Raw genomic sequence first — 21,046 nt, forward strand, 5'->3', positions numbered from 1 at the left:
ATAAAGATTTATTCTGAAAACATTTCGTAATAAACAGGCTACAATCATATCTGAATGAAAAATATCTATACCAAGAAAAATAAATGACTCACAAATTCACAAAAGCAGCAAGGTTTGTGAGTCAAAGTCTTTTCACAATTTTTTTTCTTTCTACTAAATTAGAATTTTCATCCTGAAATATGCATCTTAAATATAGAACTTTTTAAAATAAAACAAGTATACAGCATAAAATAAAAGTTTTTAAAAACACTGACATGGCACTGAATATTAAATAACAAAACAGTATGTATAAATAATCGGAAATAGGTGATGCTAAGAAGAAATGCCAGTCTCTTTGGTGTTCTCTTATGTTTTAGAATACACATACGTTATTGAAATTCCTCCCGTGCGTCCTCGGCATTGAAGGGGCTGGTATGTGGCACTCAACAATCATGGACTAGCTTCGTTCACTGAACTGGAAGATTTCCTTTCTTCTAGCTTTGCAACCTGTTGCAGAGTTATGCACTACAGCTGGATATTGCTAACTGATACATTTCATGAACTAGCATTCTACATTTTGAACTTCATATCACCTAAAATGTAGTTGAAAATGGCTGATTATTTTTTTGGGTGTTATATTGTTTTATTGAAATATAAGTAATTTTTACACTTTCAAAAATAATCTAAACAGAAAAAAAACAAGATTTAACATTTAAAAAACTTGATGAGTCAAGTATTTAGCTGATGGGAAATTAAAACTGAAAACACGACAAACTTATGGGGGGGGAAAAAAAAGTTAGGCATGATGCTACACACAGTATTAAATAGTCCAAGTTGTTTGTAGAATAATCACATCTTTGTAAATGAACTCACTGAAATGATATACCAACTTCCTTAATATGCTCGCACAAACTGGTGCAAGACACAAAACATATGGTGCAGCTCAACAGTCTCAAACCAAGTTAGTTCTCAAAACTTATGTCTCATATATATATTATATATATGCTGTTTTGGGTATCAACAATCTATGCCAATATGTCAATCTTTGGAAATGAACAAAGCCACCTTGATAAATGTTAATAAAAAGTAAGTAATCCTAAATCATTGTCTTCCTACACTGAGTAACTTCTTTTTTCAGCCATTTGCTTCATTATAACATTTTTTTTATCAGTTTTGTTTTATGCAATGCAAAAGAATAGTTATTAAACTCTGTGAACACAATATATGTCATATGTGGTATTAAAAACTACAGTTATTTTAACAGTATACATAAGTTACTATTGAGGAAAGAATAAAACTGCAAATTGATATTTTTCCTGTTTTTTTCCTTATTATCAACAACTCTCACATGCATACTCGATACTCCCACATCCACCTATTCACACACACACAAGCAATCATAAAGTTTGTTTCTGCATTGGGCGCTAATTATCCCCGTTGGCCAACGCTAGAAGTATTCACAACAGCATCAATACACTCACCGTCTAGATACATAGCAAGCGCAATTGATATCATCGTGAGAAGTACGCTCCACCTTTACGTGACACGTTGCTTTTCCGGCGTTTTGAGGAACGTCCTCTTCCAGAAACATTATTGCTTAGACTAGCGTGAGTTGTGACTTCAGTCGTATTGCCTTGGTGTTGAGGGTAACTACCACGTGGATGCTGATGAGCAACTGAAATTTAAAACAAATATGTATTCATAAATCATACTTCGTGGTTTATAGTTACGCAAATTTTTTTACAGGGCTAGAAGTTGGACCAGGGGCCCGTTTCTCAAAACTCATGGACTAGTAATACTAGTCTGTACAGTAGTAATATTAGTTCATTTTACAAGTCTGTGTTTCTAGAAATTACAAGAGTAAAGTAGTAGTTACCAGTTCACAGACTAGTAATATTGGTCGATTTCACCAGTTCATAAGTGATCCTGTTTCTCAAAATGCTAATCTAGTTGATTATACTAGTATTCAACAGGAATATTCCTACAAGACTCTAAAGACTGGTGATTTCTATATTATCAGTTACCAGTGGCAATCTTTCTCAGATAATCAAAACAAAATATTGTAGTTATTTTTTTAATATGTGTGGTTTAGTGATTCCGATTGAAGTAATGAAGAAGTTGTTGTGAGAAGAGCTAAAACTATATCAAGAAGGAACAATTATTATTCCTTTAAGGGAGCATTGTTTAAATATAATGAACGGTTTAAATAAAGTGCTGAAAAGCTTGGAGAGTTGTTAAATATAGTGGGACCTGCCATAACAAGACAAACAAATAGAAGTCATGCATTATCAGCAAAGCTTCAAATACAAATTGCTCAACAAATCGGGATGTTGATTATTTTCCAATGCCATCTGTCCTAGACCAGCAACATTCGCAGAATTTTTTTCCTAATAATCTGATACCAATTCATCAACTGCAGTAATTTTTGCTGGCTTTCCTTCTCCACGCCAGTTCTTCTGAAATTGTCAACTTTAGCCTACAAATTAAATATAAAACGACACTAATTTATGAATAGATCAAACGTAAAACTGAAAAAAAATTAGCGAATGTTTTAAGTCATAAGCGACATTCATGTCGGCAGTAAACCCACTAGCTACATAATGTGTTCATATTATGATACTGTGAACTTGAATTGGTACTCGTCAAAGTTGGGCCAGTAAGTGTCCCTAACGTATGCATAATCTTTGTTCTGAGGTATCAGTTCCATAGCCTAACACATTACAAAATTTTTTGTCCATTCGTTTACTTTATCATTTTTTGTTATTATGCTTGAAAAAGCACCAAATAATATATCCTTTGAGTCATTAATCATATTGAGTATAGTTAATTTGCTTTCAATTGATGGAATTTCAAGAGAAGAGAGAAGTAAGAACCAAAACACAAACAACTTAGCCTTCTAACCTCAAATAACAATACCTACCAATTACTATAAACAAATGAACTCAATCAGCTGACTAGTGAAAGAGATCATGTGACTAGCGAAAAATTGTCACAAGTTACTAGATTGGTAAAATAGTTTGAGAAACAGAATATACTAGAGCTGGTGAAATATACTCTGGCAACTAGTAACTGGTGAACTACTAAACTAGTATTTTTGAGAAACAGGCCCCTGGAAGCAATTTAAGGCCCGTAACACACTTGAAGAGTTTTCGCTAGCGAGAAATGTGTTGCGAGAAAGAGGCGAAGACCCTTCCTCCACACACTTGGCGAGTTCTCGCTATCACAGATCACACCTCGCTATGACAATCTATGCACTGCCTTCATGCAGAAAGCATTTTTTGATTATAGTAATCACTCGTTGGGGGAAATATTAAAGGTTATGTATTTACATATATTGTCGTACTTAAACATATAACCTGTAAGTATATTGTCGTACTTTACAAATTACGTACGAACGCTATGTTGAATCTGAGTATTCAGATGATGAGGAAATGGAGTTACATGAACATATTTTGTTAATGAAAAAAAAAGTAGGCCTAAAATTAAGGCCAGAAATATCTGAAAATCACATTATAAAGGTAAAGGTATCCTCGTAACATGCCATGAAGGCACTTGGGGGGCATGGAGGTAGAGCCCCATGCTTTCCATGACCTCGGCACTAGAATGAGGTGGTGTGGTCGGCACCACGCTCTGACCGCCTTTTACCCCCGGGAAAGACCCGGTACTCAATTTTATAGAAGGCTGAGTGAACCTTGGGGCCGTTCTGAAAGTTTGGCATCGAGAAAAAATCCTAGCTTACGAAAATAAGGGCGAGTTTGGACACTGGTTTCGATTTGAATGATGATACGTTTAGGCGTTATTTCAGGTTGAATAGACCACAGTTTTTTGCTATTCATGATATGATAGAGGATTCTTTGCTATGTTCTGATTAAAATTATGTAAACTATTAAAACATAGGATACATCATTTCAAATGTTTAATTAATACTATTAAATCTCATCAAAATAAAAATAGCCCTATTTATTTTCAGATAATCTGATATTTATCTCCAGATTTCTTCTTTAAGTTTCGTGTTTTTATAGTTTTCATCCCATGTATCATATAAATAGGCCTACGGGTGACATCGTACAAGTTCGATAAGTTTCTGACTGCAATTATCAGCCATCTTTCCTCATTTTCAAATAAAAACAATACAATTCATCGCCACCTGTGATACCTTTTTCTACATTCAATCGTCATAAAGAGTATAAATGTCAAACATCTTTGATAAATGTGTCAAGAAAATTCGCTGAGCTACCGATTCTAGCGAGAAACTCGCGCGAGGTTTTTGTCTCGAACGAGAATCTCTTCCAGTGTGTGGACGTCCACTTGAATCCATGTTATCACTTTTTAAAATTTTCTCGCAACACATTTCTCGCTGGCGAAAACTCTGCAAGTGTGTTACGGGCCTTAGTGTAGTTGGAATTCGTAAAAACATAAATAAATTTGAATAAGGAACAAAAAAAAGTTTCCTTCCCAGGCAGGATTCAAACCACGAAAGTCTTAGTTACCAGTCTATTGTGCTCTGGAGTGAACAAGGCTCTGAAATCAACTACAAGGGTTGGTCCGGTTTTTTCTGCCACTACTGTACAATCACCACTATTTTTTAAAGATAACAATAATGACAATTTAAAAGAGCACATTTCTCCCCAAGAGAATGCACAAGATACATAAGAAATTTCGGGGGGTGGGGGGGGGGGAGTCTGAAGAAAGAAATGATTCTGGGTAAACAGAGGGGAGGGACATGTGTTGCTTGCAATAAATTTGAAGCTAATGATTCAGTTATAGTCCGCGTCACCGTTTTTGGCGTGTGAAAAAGTAATGGGAACGTTAAGTGCGAGTGTTTTACATTTGCCACAGTCAGTCTGAAAACTGTGTTTGACAAATAGTTGATGTGACGTGTATAGGAAGTGGTACCATTCTCAGCTACACTAGCAACATGTTCACAAACTGGGTACTATATATCTAGGACACACGCCAAAAACGCTGGTGCCAGCTGTAGTAATAAATACCTTGAGAAGCAGAGAATCTTCTTTGCTTGGAAATACCGCGATATATGGAAGGCCCTCTATGAGGCATTGGTGGTGAGAAGGGGGGGGCTGGCACGACTGAAGGTCCCACAGAAGACAGAGCGCTACCGAAGCGGTTAGAACCTCGACTGCTTTCAGAATCCTAAAAACACGATGCGAGATGATTCGTTACACTTCAAGTTGCTTCTCAACCTTGGCACTGCTGATGGTGCATGCCTCCTGGAGGACAGAGAATATGGTACACTGGCGAGGGAATTACTACCCTCAGACCACTCTCTGAACCCTGGAAACACAATGCAACCTATATTAAAATGAACTGAATAATTATAGTAGCAGAAATGTCACTCACTGGACCTGTGGTTCCCCCAAATTACTGCCTGCAGGTTTATACCAAGCTAGAAACTGTTCACGCAACTGACAATTTCTGGATTCGTAACACAACATATTAACAGAGGTCAGTGCTACTATCTATACCAGTGTTCCGCAACCGGTGTGCCTCCACAAGGTGAAAGGTGTGACGCGAACTTTTACCTATTATTGTAAGAAATTAATAAAATTAATTAAAATTAAATTCCTCTCTCGGGGTGTAAGGGGTAGTGATGCGCCTCCTATAGTCTCTCCTACCCAATTGCCAACCTCAACCTGCCCGTGGTACACCCTGCTTTTAACAGACGAGGATCTGGGGACCGAGTCACAGCGGTATAACCGTTTCATCTAAGATGGAGGAAATGCCAGTTACATATGTGCTGGCCTATCACAGCACAACAGTGTCCCTCAGCGGCACATGAGGGAAAGGTCGGTGGATCTAAATAACATCTATTTAGTCCTCCCAGCTAGGTCCGAAGGACTCGTTGACCAACGACAGGTGCGGTCCCCCTTGCATAGTGGGGGTTTACGTCGGGTGATGTAACTGCCACATTGTAAAAACTGGTGCCCGTTAAGAAAAGTTACATGAAAGCCACTCTATGTGTCCTGTGTAACGATCCAGCAGAAATGAATGAAGACCACTTGAAGATCTGTGAAGCATTAAGATCAGAAGAAACTACAGTTCAAAAGTATTGGAAAGCATGACTGCTAATGGCTTCATTGCCAGATGCAAGGCACTAGACAACAACAACAACAACAAATTCCTCTCTCTACTAACACAGTTAACCACCCAGTTAGTGACATGTCCAATGACATCCAAGACATTATGAAGGATAAAATAAAGAGCAGTCAGAAGTTCTCACTTCAGATCGACGAGTCCACCGATATTAGCGGTCATGCACAACTTCTTTCCTAAAGCCGGTACATTGATGGGGATGTAACTGCAATTGTTTTTATGCAAACTGCCAGAGCTAGCAACCGGTGAAGAAATGTTTAGTACAACTAATGAATATGTGGTCCGTAATGAATTAACATGGGAGGATTGCATTTGTGTTTTAGAGATGGAGCCGCTTCTATGACAGACCGAGTGAAAGAATTCATGGCTAAAATAAGCTATGTGAAGTAGGTCTATATCCTAACATACGGGCGACCATTATCTCATTCACCGTGAAGCCATTGTTTTGCCATCTCCTCTGAAAAGTAGTAAAAGTCGTGAACTTCATTAAATCTCGGTCCGTAAATATGCTACTTTTTTTCTGCTTTGTATCAGGAAATAGGATCAGAGCACACTACACTCCTCCTACATAAGAACATTGAAATTAGAACTTCTCGAAGTGCCTTTGCAAACTTTTTGGTTATCAATAAGGAGTGAATACCCGGCTATCTCTGAGATGACAGTTAATATGTTATTGCCATTTTCAGCTACATAATACCGTATATGTGTGAACTGGGCTTCTCAACGTTAACTGAAGTTAAAACATTAAAAAGGGAGAGAATCAAATTCATCAATGAAGGAATTAGGCTTGCACTGTCAACGATTCTACCACAGATCAGCCACCTGTGTGCAGCTAAGCAGGCCCAAGTATCACATTGAAAGTATGAGTAGTTATTTACTTTAATATTAGTAATAGAAATGTGTATTTTCTACAGTGAATTAAAGTTCATAAATTGGTAATAAATGCAAGAGTCGATTTTTGTTAATTTGATTACATTACGTAATTATATTAGGAGAGTCACATCATATCTTTTTGAGGGGATTAACATTTTGTTGTGCCGTGTTGAATCTAGGCCTGTCTAGGGTGTGCCATGAGTAGAAAAAGGTTGGGGAACACTGATCTATACAATATATCTGTCAAGTTTAGAAATATAAGCATTTGCAATTGTTCTTTTTTTTTTGTCCTACTAAGGGTGAATGTCCTATTCAAGAAAAGATGCAGCAATTTCTCGACAATGGACTCAAAGATCTGTTAAATCAGATAGAGAAGTAATAAAATATAACATCAAGAATTAACCTTCCAAAGAATGTACTCTTACAGCTAAAACAAGAGCAGGAAATAAATTATTAATGCAAGTAAAACATCTTAATTATTTTGGAAATAACATTAAGTAGGACAATGGTTCAGATATACTTTCAAAATGATATCACTATCATCAGGTAGCTCAGTTGGTAAATCAACTAGCTACACTCTGGAAGGTCTTGGGTTTAATCCCGAGTTGTGACAGATTTTTATAGTTGCCAAAACTTCCAGAATTTGTGAATTATATAAAATTTTGTGTCACTCTCATTTTATCAAAAAATGAAATGAAATTCTGTTTTGGGCTGAAGCTTTGTAAAATTATTAATATTCGACATGGGGTATTTGAAAAGAGGAATAAATCCAAATTCATGAAATGGAAATATTTTTATTTTAACCTACTGTGTCACTGCCTGGTTCAGATCCTAAACTCGAGCCATCACTACCGCTTGACGATGATAGTGAGTCATCCTCATCTTGGTTCGTCACAACTGCTGGATATGAAGAAAGTGGGAATTCTTCACGTATCCAAGCTCTGTAGTCAATGACTTCATCAGTCACACGGATTATGCGACCCAAGATACTGGAACATTATGATTGAAATATGGAATATTAATAAATACAATAAACCACTGTTAAGTAATAAATGGCACAAATAAAATGAGGCAATATTAAGTTCAACCTGGTGAGAGGGACTGCTTCTTAATGTTTGTAACCCATGAGAATTCTATATTATGAAGTTATCAATATAATATATTATATTGTATTATAATTACACTCAGGATTTTAGGTAAAAATCTATTTTAATCCTTAAAAGAAAAGTTCATAAAAACTTACAAGCACACATTCATATAAAACTGTGCCTAAAATTGGTATTTTAATAGCACCTAAAAATGCCTATTTTGATGACAAAGCCTATTTTTACCTATTAAGTATGTTGTTGTTGTTCTCTAATGCCAGGCGTTTGACAATGAAGTCATTTGACCTCTTGCACTCCCAATATTTTTCAAAGATATTATCATGGTCAGCCACTGAAGCACAGATTTTGAGGTGTTCCGAATCCATTTCTTGGTTTGAGTTGCACAATGGGCAGTTAGGGGACTGATATATTCCAATTCTATGCAGGTGTTTGGCCAAACAATCATGGCCTGTTGCCAATCTAAATGCAGCTACAGACGATTTTCGTGGTAAATCGGGAATTAACTGTGAATTTTGATGCAGAGAGTTCCATTTTTTCCCTTGGGATTGTGTTATTAAATTTTGTTTGTTGAAGTCTAAGTATGTAGATTTAATAAATCTTTTCACAGAGTAATAAATAGATTTAGTAACAGGTCTGTAAGTAGCAGTGCTGCCCTTCTTTGCTAAAGCATCCGCATTCTCATTTCCCAGGATTTCACAATGGGATGGTATCCATTGGAATACAATTCTTTTATTGAGTGATATTGAGAGAGCATTTTAGTTATTTCTGCTGTTTGAGATGAAGGTGTGTGTTTAGAGACTATTGATAGAATAGCTGCTTTGGAGTCCGACAATATAACTGCATTCTTAAATTTATTGATGTGGCATAGAAGATTCCTGAGACATTCACTTATTGCAATGATTTCACCATCAAAACTTGTTGTTCCATATCCAAGAGATCTATAAAGTGAAAATAGTCAGCACATAACACCTGCACCGGCACCTTGTTCTCTGGAGATCAAGGATCCGTCGGTGTATAAATGAAGCCAGTTTTGTAGAGGGTACCTAATATTAATTGTCTCTAAAGACAATTGTTTCAGTATTTCTTCTGTTAAATTTAGATTATATTCTATATTTAATAGAGTTAATGGGTTTGGTTTAATTTGTAAGTTTTCTTTTAAATTCGGGATATTGATTTTCTGTTTTAATCTGGTGATCAACAAGATCTCCCAGCTAGGTCCAATGGACCCGTCGACCAACAGCAGGTGTGGTCCTCCAGACATTCTGGGGGTTGTGTGTGAATGAAGTAGCCACCAAAACGTTAAAATATGGTGTTCAACTAAATCGGCTACAACTTGCCATTTTTCACTCCAATATGAAATGAGTACCATTAAGGTAAAATTATCCAGAGGTAAAATAGTCCCCCAATCGGATCTCCGGGCGGGGACTACTTTAATGGTACAGAATCAACTAAACATCTTACAATGGAATGCTGGCGGTATAACATCAGCCAAGAAGACTGAACTAGCCTATTAAGTATGTTTTATCTCTAATAGGTCAAAACACCCATTCCTATTTCGAAAATTTATATTTAAAGTTCGAAATGTATTCCTGCTTCTGTTGAAAATAAAGTTGTTGCTGTTTTCTAATGCCAGGCGTTTGACGATAAAGTCATTTGACCTCTTGCACTCCAATATTTTTCAAAAATATTATCATAGCCAGCCACTGAAGCACAGATTTTGAGATGTTCCGAATCCATTTCTTCGTTTGAAGAAAATAAAGTATGGGATAAACTGGAGCAAGTTCTGCAGAGAGATGTAAGACTGAAGGACCTGCATTCCCTTCAGATATCCTAGCAGGGAAGAACAGGATTTACAATGTAACATTCCTGTCCAACTAGTGTCAAAATTGAAATACGCTCCTGTTACTTCAGTGGATGTGGAGCGTTCATTTTCAGCATACAAATTTGTGTCGAGTGACAGGCGGCATTGCTTTCTAGTTGAAAATTTAGAAAAAGTATTAGTAATTTATTGTGATACTAATTATGGACATTAAGGGGAGAGCATGGTATTATTTTTAACTTTTTTCCTATTTGGTGTAAAATATTAATTTTTTGTATGTAGAGAGCTCACAGCTGTAGCAACTCAACCAAATTATTTTGAAAAAAATTATTTGGGGGTCCAAATTTGAAAAAAATATACCCAATGCAGAATTGTACTAAAACCGATACATCTAAACCGTCTTTAAAGATAGATTCAAACACATTTTTGCAATGTATTTGCAAAAGCATGTTCTACAAACTGTCTGTAACAGAATTTTGATATTAGTCCCTACGTTTGTAAAATAAACAATTAAAATGTAATAACACTTTTCTGATTTCCTTTCTTGCAAACAAACGGACGTATTTTTTAAATTAAATCAATTAACAAAATTCTGTTACAGAGAAAAGTTTCCTAATAATCTAAAGAATGTGTCTTCTAAATTTCATGTATGTATCTTTAATAATTCAGAAATTATATCCATTTTTGTCTGGAAAAAAAAAAAAAAAAAAAAAAAGTTACTGGAAACCGATAAAAGTGGGCGTGTGATTTAAAAATCCATAGCGCAGGAAGTTTAAAAATTACTTCTCAACATCCGATAAGGACACAAATACCCACAAAATGTTATGCAATGCATTCCACACATATCGAAGAGTATTTTAAAGAAAACAAAATTTTGAAAATTAATTTACCAGAAACAACAAACAAAGAGCGGTGTGATTTAAAAATCCATAACGCAAGAAGTTTAAAAATGACGACTCAACATCCGATAAGGGCACAAATACCCACAAAATGTTATGCTATGCGTTCCACACATATCACAGAGTATTTTAAAGATTTTTTTTAATTTACTCATTTTTCACCAAAAAATACTATCCTCTCCCCTTAACAGACAAGACTTGATAAAAATTGATTATCTGACTTGTTTGTGTAATGAATTTATGTCTAAAACATATTTTTCACATTTAATTGTTTAGTTTATGTATAACTAGTTAGATATTTGTTGTTCTTGTACTTTTAGTAGTATTGGTGGTAACGGTGTATAAGCATTTAAAATTATTAAATTCTAGAAGTGAATACCTGATGATTTGGAACATATTTCTAAAGAAAACATTATTTTTTGTTAGAGCCTATTTTCAATTCTTTAGAGACCATTTCCTACACTTTTAAGACTATTTTAAGACATCTAAAATTACATTTTAACGACCTAAATATCCATACTCTAATTTCCATTTCCATTAAGATATATGGATCATATGTGGAGACTAAGAGGAAGGCAGAAAATAGGAAAGGTAAGGAAAGCTGGGTTTGCAGTGAAAGATCTCCCTTGGGCAATGACTCATGATACTGTTGCTGTTCATTTATTCCATTGCCTCATGACTCACTTCTTAAAACTTAAACTGCCTCGAAAACCTGAAAAGTTTCATTACTTTTCAGACGAAGCAGCATCCCTGTACAAAAATAAGTCCAACGTCTTTAATCTTTGCCATATGAGAAAGAATTTAACATTTAGGCTGAATGGAATTTTTTTTTAGCTTTCTCACGTGGGAAGGATGCAGTCACAGGTAATAGGAGAACATACACTTGATCTTTCACATAAGTCCATAGATAAAAATATCACACGATGTTATGTCTAGTGAACGTGGCAGCCAAGACATGATCCTCATCAATCCCTAGAGGAAAGGGACAGATCGTGTGGAAAACCACGAGGCGTGAAGTTCATCTTACCGATGGATTTATATTTGTGAATCAACGTCTTTTCTGTTGTGATCAGAGTGTGTAATATTGTGTTTTTCTGCCCCTGCTTTTAGAGATTAATTCGATTTAGTCAATTTTCTGTTTGCTTTTGTCGATGGGTTTGTATTTCTGAATCAGTATCTTTTGTTTTATGACTGGGGTGTATATCCGTCCGTACTTTAGATCAATTCGTTTTACTTAGTTTTCTGTTCGCTTTTGTCAAAGGGTTTATATTTGTGAATCAACATCTTTTCTGTTGTCATTAGGAGAGCAAGAGAACTAATGGCTTTATTGCCAAGAACTCGGCATTAACTAATAACAATATTTCAAACATTTTTCACATTAGGATTAAAGTATAAGAAACATATTTTGGGCTTATTGGAAAAAGTCCGTAATTATAGGAAAGCAATAAATGAATATTTCCATAATGTCAATTTTCAACAATATTTACACGAATTACATAAATAACATGTGCGAAAATACTTTTATGCTCGACCATGCCGAAATGTAGTAATTATATACCTGGCAGCAGCCCTTTAATGGACCTCATTAAAGTACACCTATTCATTAAAGTTCAGGTGTTCCACCAATCAGAAAGCACCATTGTACCAATATGAAAGCGCAAGTATCGATTATTCTCGGATATGCAATCGAAAGACAACTAGCGAAATATCACGGAGGCTGGAAATCCAATACTGTCGCAGAAGGTTATGTTCTGTTACTATAATAATTAGCGTTAATTGTAAATAATATTCAAATAAATTCAATTTGTCATCTCATTTTTCAATGTCTAAATCAATTTCAAGGTTATATCAAGATTAATGTTTATTTTACTCTCTAGATTATATCAAGGTCGACATTTGTTTCTCGGAAAAAATCAATACTTTCGCGTCTGCGCACATCTCACAATTTACGAGATATTGCACAAGGTCAGTTCCGCTCCCCAGTCAGATAAGAATAACATGAATACTTATGAATAATTTCGAGCATAAAAAGTCGTATGAAACTTGCCTATAATGGTAATTAAGACGCTCATATGAAAATTATGAAACTCGCTTGCGCTCATTTCACAAACATATTCACGTCTTAATTACTACCATTATAGCCTATTTGCATAATGTACTATAAATGTCTTCTTACTTACTTACAAATGGCTTTTAGAGATTATTGCATATGACGACTATTTAAAAAATGTATTAACATAGTTTATGCTCGACCATGCCGAAATGTAGTAATTATACACCTGGTAGCAGTCCTTTAATGCATGTCATTAAAGTACACCTACTCATTAAAGTACAGGTGTTTTCAGCCAATGACAACTCAGCTTACAGGTGTTCAGCCAATGACAAGTCAGCTTTGTACCGTTATAAAACTGCAAGTATTGATTATTCTCGGATATGCAATCGAAAGAGAATTAGTGAAAAGTCACGGAGGCTGGAAATCCAATACTGTCGCAGAAGGTTATGTTCTGTTACTATAATAATTAGCGTTAATTGTAAATAATATTCAAATAAATTCAATTTGTCATCTCGTTTTTCAATGTCAAATTCAATAATCAAGGTTATACCAAGTTTAACGGGATTACATCAAGGTCAATGACATTATTGTTCCTCGGAAAAAATCAATACTTTCGCGTCTGTGCACATCTCACAATTCACGACCTAGAACAAAGTCACTTCTGATCTTGTCAGATACAAATAGAATGTATACATCTGAATAATTACAAGTTAGAAATATGGTCGAGCATAAAAAGTCGTATGAAACTCTCCTATAATGGTAATTAAGAAGCTCGTATGAAAATTATGAAACTCACTTGCGCTCATTTCATAAACATCCATACTCTCTTTTTAATTACTATCATTATAGGCTCGTTGCATAATGTACTATTACAAACGCACTATATGATTGTAACACATTAATAATCCTGTTTTCCTAGACTTTCAGTCTGATCCACTATGCAATGGTCAAATACAGGAAAACACCAAGACAGGAAACAAAATTTTAACCTCTATTTTAAAATGTTTCATTTTACAGTGCCTTATCATAACTTTTACAGATAAATTAATGAACGACAGTCAATATTTAGGCTGCAATATATTCAAATCTTACCTATGCTTGTTAGCATCATAGATTAGAGTATTCAGAGGGTTCACTGCTTGTGTCAAGACTATATATGCATATTCGAACGTCTGTTTCACTTGCAGTGCACCATAAGAACTTCGACCGATGTCATTTCCTGGTGTCAAGGGGTCTTCTATGCATAATAGTGACGGTCGATGTCCATCTATCATGTCACGCAGTACCTAAAGCAGACAAAACATATAAATGTACGACTTCTCCATACTTACTTCTTGATATGTGTTTCTGGTTTAAGCCAACTACACGAAATCTGTGGTGTTGACACACACACACACACAGGACAATAAAATCACAATATCTACGATACTAATTACTACAGAGCGAATTTTCACTTTGTTCCTACACTTACTGCCGGAGATATCTAAACTCAAATGTTACGGAAAGCATGCGGGCAACTGAAAGGCAGTACATCTCACTTGACGGTATGTGTCAGATAAAGAACAATTGTTTGTACACATCTGAAGTCTGATTAGTGTAATATGTATAGTCACGTCGCTGTTATTTCTGGCGTGGCTCCGCCTCTTTGCTTACGTCCTAGTAAGAGTAGGTTCTTTAAAGAGTAGGTACATATAATTGTTCGCCATTTTAGTTCTTTCTTTGCCAGTTGCGGTTAGCAGACGACGCTATTTTCCGCACCATTAAACATTATTACGTCGTCGCACCTATGATAATCGAATTGTAAATTTTAGGTTTCATAGATAAATATCTAAGGAAAGCATAGAAAAAATTCGAAATCAAAATGTTTTTTGGGAAGGGAGAAAAAATTACTAACTTCAAAGTGTCCTGTTCAAAATAGAAATTGACACCTTCAAAAGTTATTCTATTTTTAACTTTAGATGGGAGTCAAAGCGAGAGAAATGTTTAGAAAGAATTACTTTTAAAAGTGATTCCTATTCGAAATCTGTACCACACTAGTTTCCCAGTTATTGAGAGTAACACATGCTCGGACCTCAGTTTGCAGAGTAACAACTTAGGTCTGTTAGAACTGTGGATTCTCATAGAAAGGCCGGCCGGCCCTTTGGTGGGGCAAGTGGGGTGGTCACCCCAGGCCCGCGCTTTGTGGGACTCGCTGCCAGAAAAAAATTCAAACTGTCGATTACGTTCTTGTTATAATTTTTAATGTGAGAAACTTAAAAATAAATAGCTAAGTGAATGTTGAGATAGCTTTTGTATACCTAACAAAATCAATTGTTGACTATAATGTTAATGTATATGGATCAAATGTTGCACTGTTTGTTGAAGGTTTAATTACCGGAGTATCCAGTTGCATGGCTCTAAGTCGATTGGTACCCTTGATTCTGTTATTATTATATTTTAAACAAATATACCTAAAAGAGCGCGGAATTAAAATTTGTACTGTTGTAAATTCTCGTCTGCTTGCTGCAAACGGCAGGGAAAGAACGAAAATGGCGGATGATTATACCCAGTATCTATAGAGCCTTAGGAAGTCCATAATGAAATCAACAGCGAATGACAAGACGCACACGTTTAAATGTAGCCGACTTGCAACGTGATTGGCTGCCGGAAATAAGAGCGACGGGACTATAACAAGTCAGTGATGTATGCAATGGAGGGGGAAAGAAATTGGCCACCCTACCCCAATATCTGCCTCATGAGTGGTGTCTTATTGCTGTCGCTTATGAGGTTCAAACCTGTCTTTGGACAGTTCACTAAACAACACTCAAATTTATTCAAATACAAACTGCTAAGTCATAGTTTTATACTGTAGAACACCAATCTACAACAAGGAAAACAAATGGTCCATGGTGTGTAACTCAACAAATAGACTTAAATAAATTGAATTAACAAAATACACATTCTTATATGTAAATTCAAAAATGAAATGAAAACCCAAAACAACCTAACATGTTGGAGAGCAAAGATTATCTTTTGTAACTTTCCTCATTATCAAAGACAATTTTAATAACAATTACCTCTTCTTTGGATATGTACGTGCCCCCATTCTTCACCCTTATTCCTGTCTTCATATAGTTGAACTTTCGTCCATATAATTCGAAAAACTCTATTAAAAGAACACCTAAATTTGCACCAGGACAGAAAGCATTCTGTCTTGGGTGAAGCTGAAAAATAAGAACAAAATATTTAACTAAGTTTATCTTACATAAAACACAAATTAAACCATTCAATTATTTCAAACTAATGTCCATTATTTTTTAGCGTTTCTTACAAAATAAATTAACAAAAATGTATGCTGTAAAATGATTAATATCGACTGAAATAAGAAATACTCTGAGATCATATTTCTTCATTTTCAATGCATTACTTTTTACTATGAAACTGTTCATATGAACTCAGACCATATATGTAACAGATAGGTCATTACTATGTTAAAATCGTTTGCATTTTGAAGAGAACAACCGCCAGGATCACCACCCATCTGCCATAAACGAACACGAGATGGCAGTACAGTCGCTAATGCAATTCAAATGGGAGTTATGACATGACACCTTATGTAACAACAAGATGGCAGCGTAGTAAACCTGTCAAAAGTTGTTAACGTCAAAGCCTATAAGGCTGACCTATCTGGGGTATATATGATCTAGGATATGAAGTATAATCAAGAGTACTAATTAAAGACACAATCTGTACATCTACCATATTTCATAAATTAAATTTAATCACTATATGGAACGAACTTGGATCACTTATTTCTTGCTACATGTTTCAATTTCCAAGTAGGCCTAAGGAGAAAAAAATTCGTAGTGTCTCTCATACATTTTTGCTGCTATAAAAAGTTTTCATTTCACTCAACATAGCCCATTTCTTCATCGAAGTAAAACCATTTCTAAAAGTTTGTTTCTGAAGAGATCTTGTAATTGAGGAGCTAATTTTCAAAGTGACCCTTGTCTATTCCCATAACTTTGTGGGAAATCACGAAAAATGTTTTTAGGTCTAAAATTTCGTACCAGCTAGGCAAGAGAATTGTGAAACCAAAGAGATTGGGTGCATTTAGAATCAAATGGGAGCATGAGACTCTTTGATTCCAAAACTGGAACTAATATTTTGTCGCAATTTTGCTGTGGACAGGAGTCAGTTTAATTCCAGTAGTCACTTTTAACGCAAGATTTTAGTGGTTTAGAGGGCGTTCTGAAGCCAAATCTGTATGCAGAGTTATATCTGAAGAATGCATGGACACAGGGAACTCAATTTTTGCTATCAGGTAGACAAGAGATGTTTTGAAAATGAGCTTCTATTAGTATATGTTCGCAAAATTGAAAATCTATTGTGCGAAATGTGAGAAGACAGGATTTTGTTACTGTAATCCAGTCTTGCAATTGCTCCAAATTTTAGAATTTTGCATTCTTGAGTTTCACAAATATAAGTAATTTAAAAAATGGTCATATATTGAATTTTTTTAATGGGTTATTTTACGACGCTGTATCAACATCTAGGTTGTTTAGCATCTGAATGAAATGAAGGTGATAATGCCAGTGAAATGAGTCCGGGGTCCAACACCGAAAGTTACCCAGCATTTGCTCATATTGGGTTGAGGGAAAACCCCGGAAAAAACCTCAACCAGGTAACTTGCCCCAACCGGAATTCGAACCCGGGCCACCTGGTTTCGCGGCCAGACACGCTGACCATTACTCCACAGGTGTGGACTATATTGAATTAAAAATCTAGTTTTTTATTAATTCATTCACACATTGTGATATGTAGATTATCAATATACTGAATAAATAAAGCAGAAATCATATCGATAAGTACTGTTTTAAAATTCAGATCAACAGACCAATTAAAAAATTAACACTAGATTACATCACACATCTTCTACCACGCAATGGTATCACATTGGAATAAAGATGTACAACTATGTATCCACTGAAGTTGACATTCGGTGTCATATACTACAGATGCAGCACTGATTTCAAGAATTTTATGTTTCTTAACTGACAAGGAGAGGACACGTTCTGTATATCACAGAATTAAATCAGATTTTGTGACATGAAAGTACAAGACACACTGTTTAAAGTCATACCTGGTATGGGTGGCCAATGACCCCTCGTTTTAGAAATATTGGCTATTGTTTGTGACATATGTCCGTTAGGTACCTAATAGGGAAGCGTTAGACTGTGTAACGGCGTAGCTCATGTGGTTGGATGCTGAGTTGTCATCCAGGCAACCCGAGTTCGAATTCTAATGCCTTCTCATTTTTTAAAGCTTGATATTATTATTATTAGAACCAAAAGTACAATTTGGCCCAAGAGTGCAACTTCAAGTAGATGAACACACTTCTAAATTCGGAAATATATGTGTAACACGTTCTTCATCAGGAAAGCTGAGATCTCAACTCCATAAGCAATACCTGGAGAAAGAAAGTAATGAAGACATATGTGAAAGAGAAGCCATTTCTTCTAATTCTGGACTCATGGGAAGGGCAGGTAAATCCTTCTTTGTATGATGAAATATTTACAAATGAAGAAAATGAAATAACGTGCAACCTTAAAGTGATTTCACCCAAATGTACTGGATTATGCCAGTCCTGCGATGTTTATTTTTTTTATAGACAAGTGAAGATTTTTATCAAATATTTGCAAAATAGCTCTTTCGTTTTACAAACTGGACGACAAATTGCTTCAAGGGAGGATGCCCTCGAAATTCACTCCTTAATTCACTTTCAGTTGTCAACTCCTATATTCAAAGCCATGTTGAAATATGCGTGGTGTGCTTCAAAATTAATAAACGAACGAGAATTGTTTGTGAATGTGAAGGATATCTGTTTCGCAGCAGAAGTGCGGAAAAATGTGTGTGACTGTGGACAACCTTCTTTCATTTGCTGTGTATGGTGCAGGAAATATATATGTTTTGTGTGTTTTTGTGACATTTATCAACGAATCAGGCACAAAGTGAAGTGGAATAGAAACAGAACAGACACGAGTGACCTGCCTATGTGAGCAATATTTCCTTGTTTATCTTTTACAATACAATGTTAGTTAATTTGTAATTTGTTTAAAACATGATGAAGCGTTCAATACATTGAGAAATATGATATATGTAAATAGATTACTGTGATCACACTATTAATCATTATTAAAAGAAAAAATATATAGGACCAGGTAAGATTCGAACTCAGGTTGCCTAGATAACAACTCAGAACTCAACCATATGAGCTACGCTTTTACACAGTCTAATGCTTCCCTATTAGGCACCTAACGGAAGTATGTCACAAACAATAGCCAATATTTCCAAAACGAGGGGTCATTGGCCACCCATACCAGGTATGACTTTAAACAGTACTTGTTCTATTTTCATCTCACACAATCTTATTTAATTCGGTGATATACAGAGCATGTCCTCTCCTTGTAAGTAATAATTTTCATGCATTAGCTAGATAAAAATGCATTCTCTTAACTTTTATCTTTCCAGTAAGCTGCCTTACCTGCAAGAAGCTAATAGTCATAAGTATAAGACTGTAAGAGGAAATGCCTCCAGTGAACACCTCATTGAGATCTCGCTGAAGAAGGAACTGCTTCAATACCAACACTAGTTTGGAAAGAACTGGGAACCGTCGCTTGAACTCTTTTATAAGTTCTGCTGACTTGACTCCATTACTCATGTTGAAACTAATGTCCACCTTCACTTCTGACTTCGTGTCAGTCAATTTAACTATTGGGACCTGGCAGGAGTGAAACACAGTTAATTTCAATTCAAAGAAAATGCCAGGAACTTCCTGACGAGAGAAAAACATTTACAAAATCTATAATTTAAGATGGATTTTTACTTCATTCACACATTCAGATGTTTCAGGTTTACTGACAAATCAGAATAAAACAACTTTGATCAGATTTATATACTGTACTACATTCACACATTCAGATGTCTCAGGTTTACTGACAAATCAGAATAAAACAACTTTGATCAGATTTATATACTGTACTACATTCACACATTCAGATGTCTCAGGTTTACTGACAAATCAGAATAAAACAACTTTGAACAGATTTATATACTGTACTACATTCACACATTCAGATGTTTCAGGTTTACTGACAAATCAGAATAAAACAACTTTGAACAGATTTATATACTGTACTACATTCACACATTCAGATGTCTCAGGTTTACTGACAAATCAGAATAAAACAACTTTGAACAGATTTATATACTGTACTACATTCACACATTCAGATGTCTCAGGTTTACTGACAAATCAGAATAAAACAACTTTGAACAGATTTATATACTGTACTACATTCACACATTCAGATGTTTCAGGTTTACTGACATATCAGAATAAAACAACTTTGATCAGATTTATATACTGAACTACATTCACACATTCAGATGTTTCAGGTTTACTGACAAATCAGAATAAAATAACTTTGAACAGATTTATATACTGTACTACATTCACACATTCAGATGTCTCAGGTTTACTGACAAATCAGAATAAAACAACTTTGATCAGATTTATATACTGTACTACATTCACACATTCAGATGTCTCAGGTTTACTGACAAATCAGAATAAAACAACTTTGATCAGATCAGAATAAAACAACTTTGATCAGATTTATATACACTGTGTCCGGGACAAAATTTACCAATAAAAAAGTTTAATAACTCGCGTTATAATGGAGATAAGAAAATGAAATTGGCGGCAAATGAAAGAGGGACATTTTAAGTTTTATGTGTGATGTTGGCAACATTTGGTCATTGTTGTTGACATAGCTGTAATTAAAATGGCGTTCACAGTGCAACAAAAAGTTCAATGCTGCTATTGGCTTGCTGAATTCAAGTATCCGAAGATAGTGGAGAGAAGATTTAGACAACAGTGGCCTGAGAAGCAACCACCAGATAGGCACACAATAACAACTTGACATAGAAAGCTTCTTGAGAGCGGTTCTCTTGTAGAGAAAACACCACGCGGGAAGAAAGTGACAGAAGCGCAAGTCGACAGAATTTAGCAAGCTTTCCAACGGAGCCTGTGTAAGTCTGTTCGCCGTGCCAGCAGGGAACTTGCAATTCCAAAGTCAACTATCCACGATGTTCTGCACAAGAGGTTACTTCTGCATGCATACAAGATTCAATTGGTTCAAAAGTTGAAACCAAACAACTTGCC

At 35.5% G+C, this 21,046-nt stretch overlaps 1 protein-coding gene across 3 annotated transcripts in view; it reads right to left on the minus strand.

Annotated features, from left to right (window-relative positions):
* Window positions 1–348: 348 nt before the first annotated feature.
* Window positions 349–21,046, minus strand: part of LOC138695796 (terminal nucleotidyltransferase 4B-like) — a 39,815-nt gene continuing 19,117 nt past the window's right edge. The window contains exons 4-10 of one of the 3 annotated variants that reach the window (XM_069819994.1): window positions 19,364–19,600; window positions 15,897–16,043; window positions 13,933–14,126; window positions 7,772–7,952; window positions 4,971–5,130; window positions 1,461–1,654; window positions 349–486 (exon numbers count right to left, since the gene is read on the minus strand). In XM_069819994.1, the coding sequence (XP_069676095.1) occupies window positions 1,491–1,654; window positions 4,971–5,130; window positions 7,772–7,952; window positions 13,933–14,126; window positions 15,897–16,043; window positions 19,364–19,600 (1,083 nt within the window). In that variant the 3' untranslated portion in view covers window positions 349–486; window positions 1,461–1,490. The other 2 variants (XM_069819993.1, XM_069819995.1) reach the window with 2 other exon arrangements.

This window comes from Periplaneta americana, chromosome 3 (genome assembly GCF_040183065.1).
Source record: "Periplaneta americana isolate PAMFEO1 chromosome 3, P.americana_PAMFEO1_priV1, whole genome shotgun sequence".
Lineage (NCBI taxonomy): Eukaryota > Metazoa > Arthropoda > Insecta > Blattodea > Blattidae > Periplaneta > Periplaneta americana.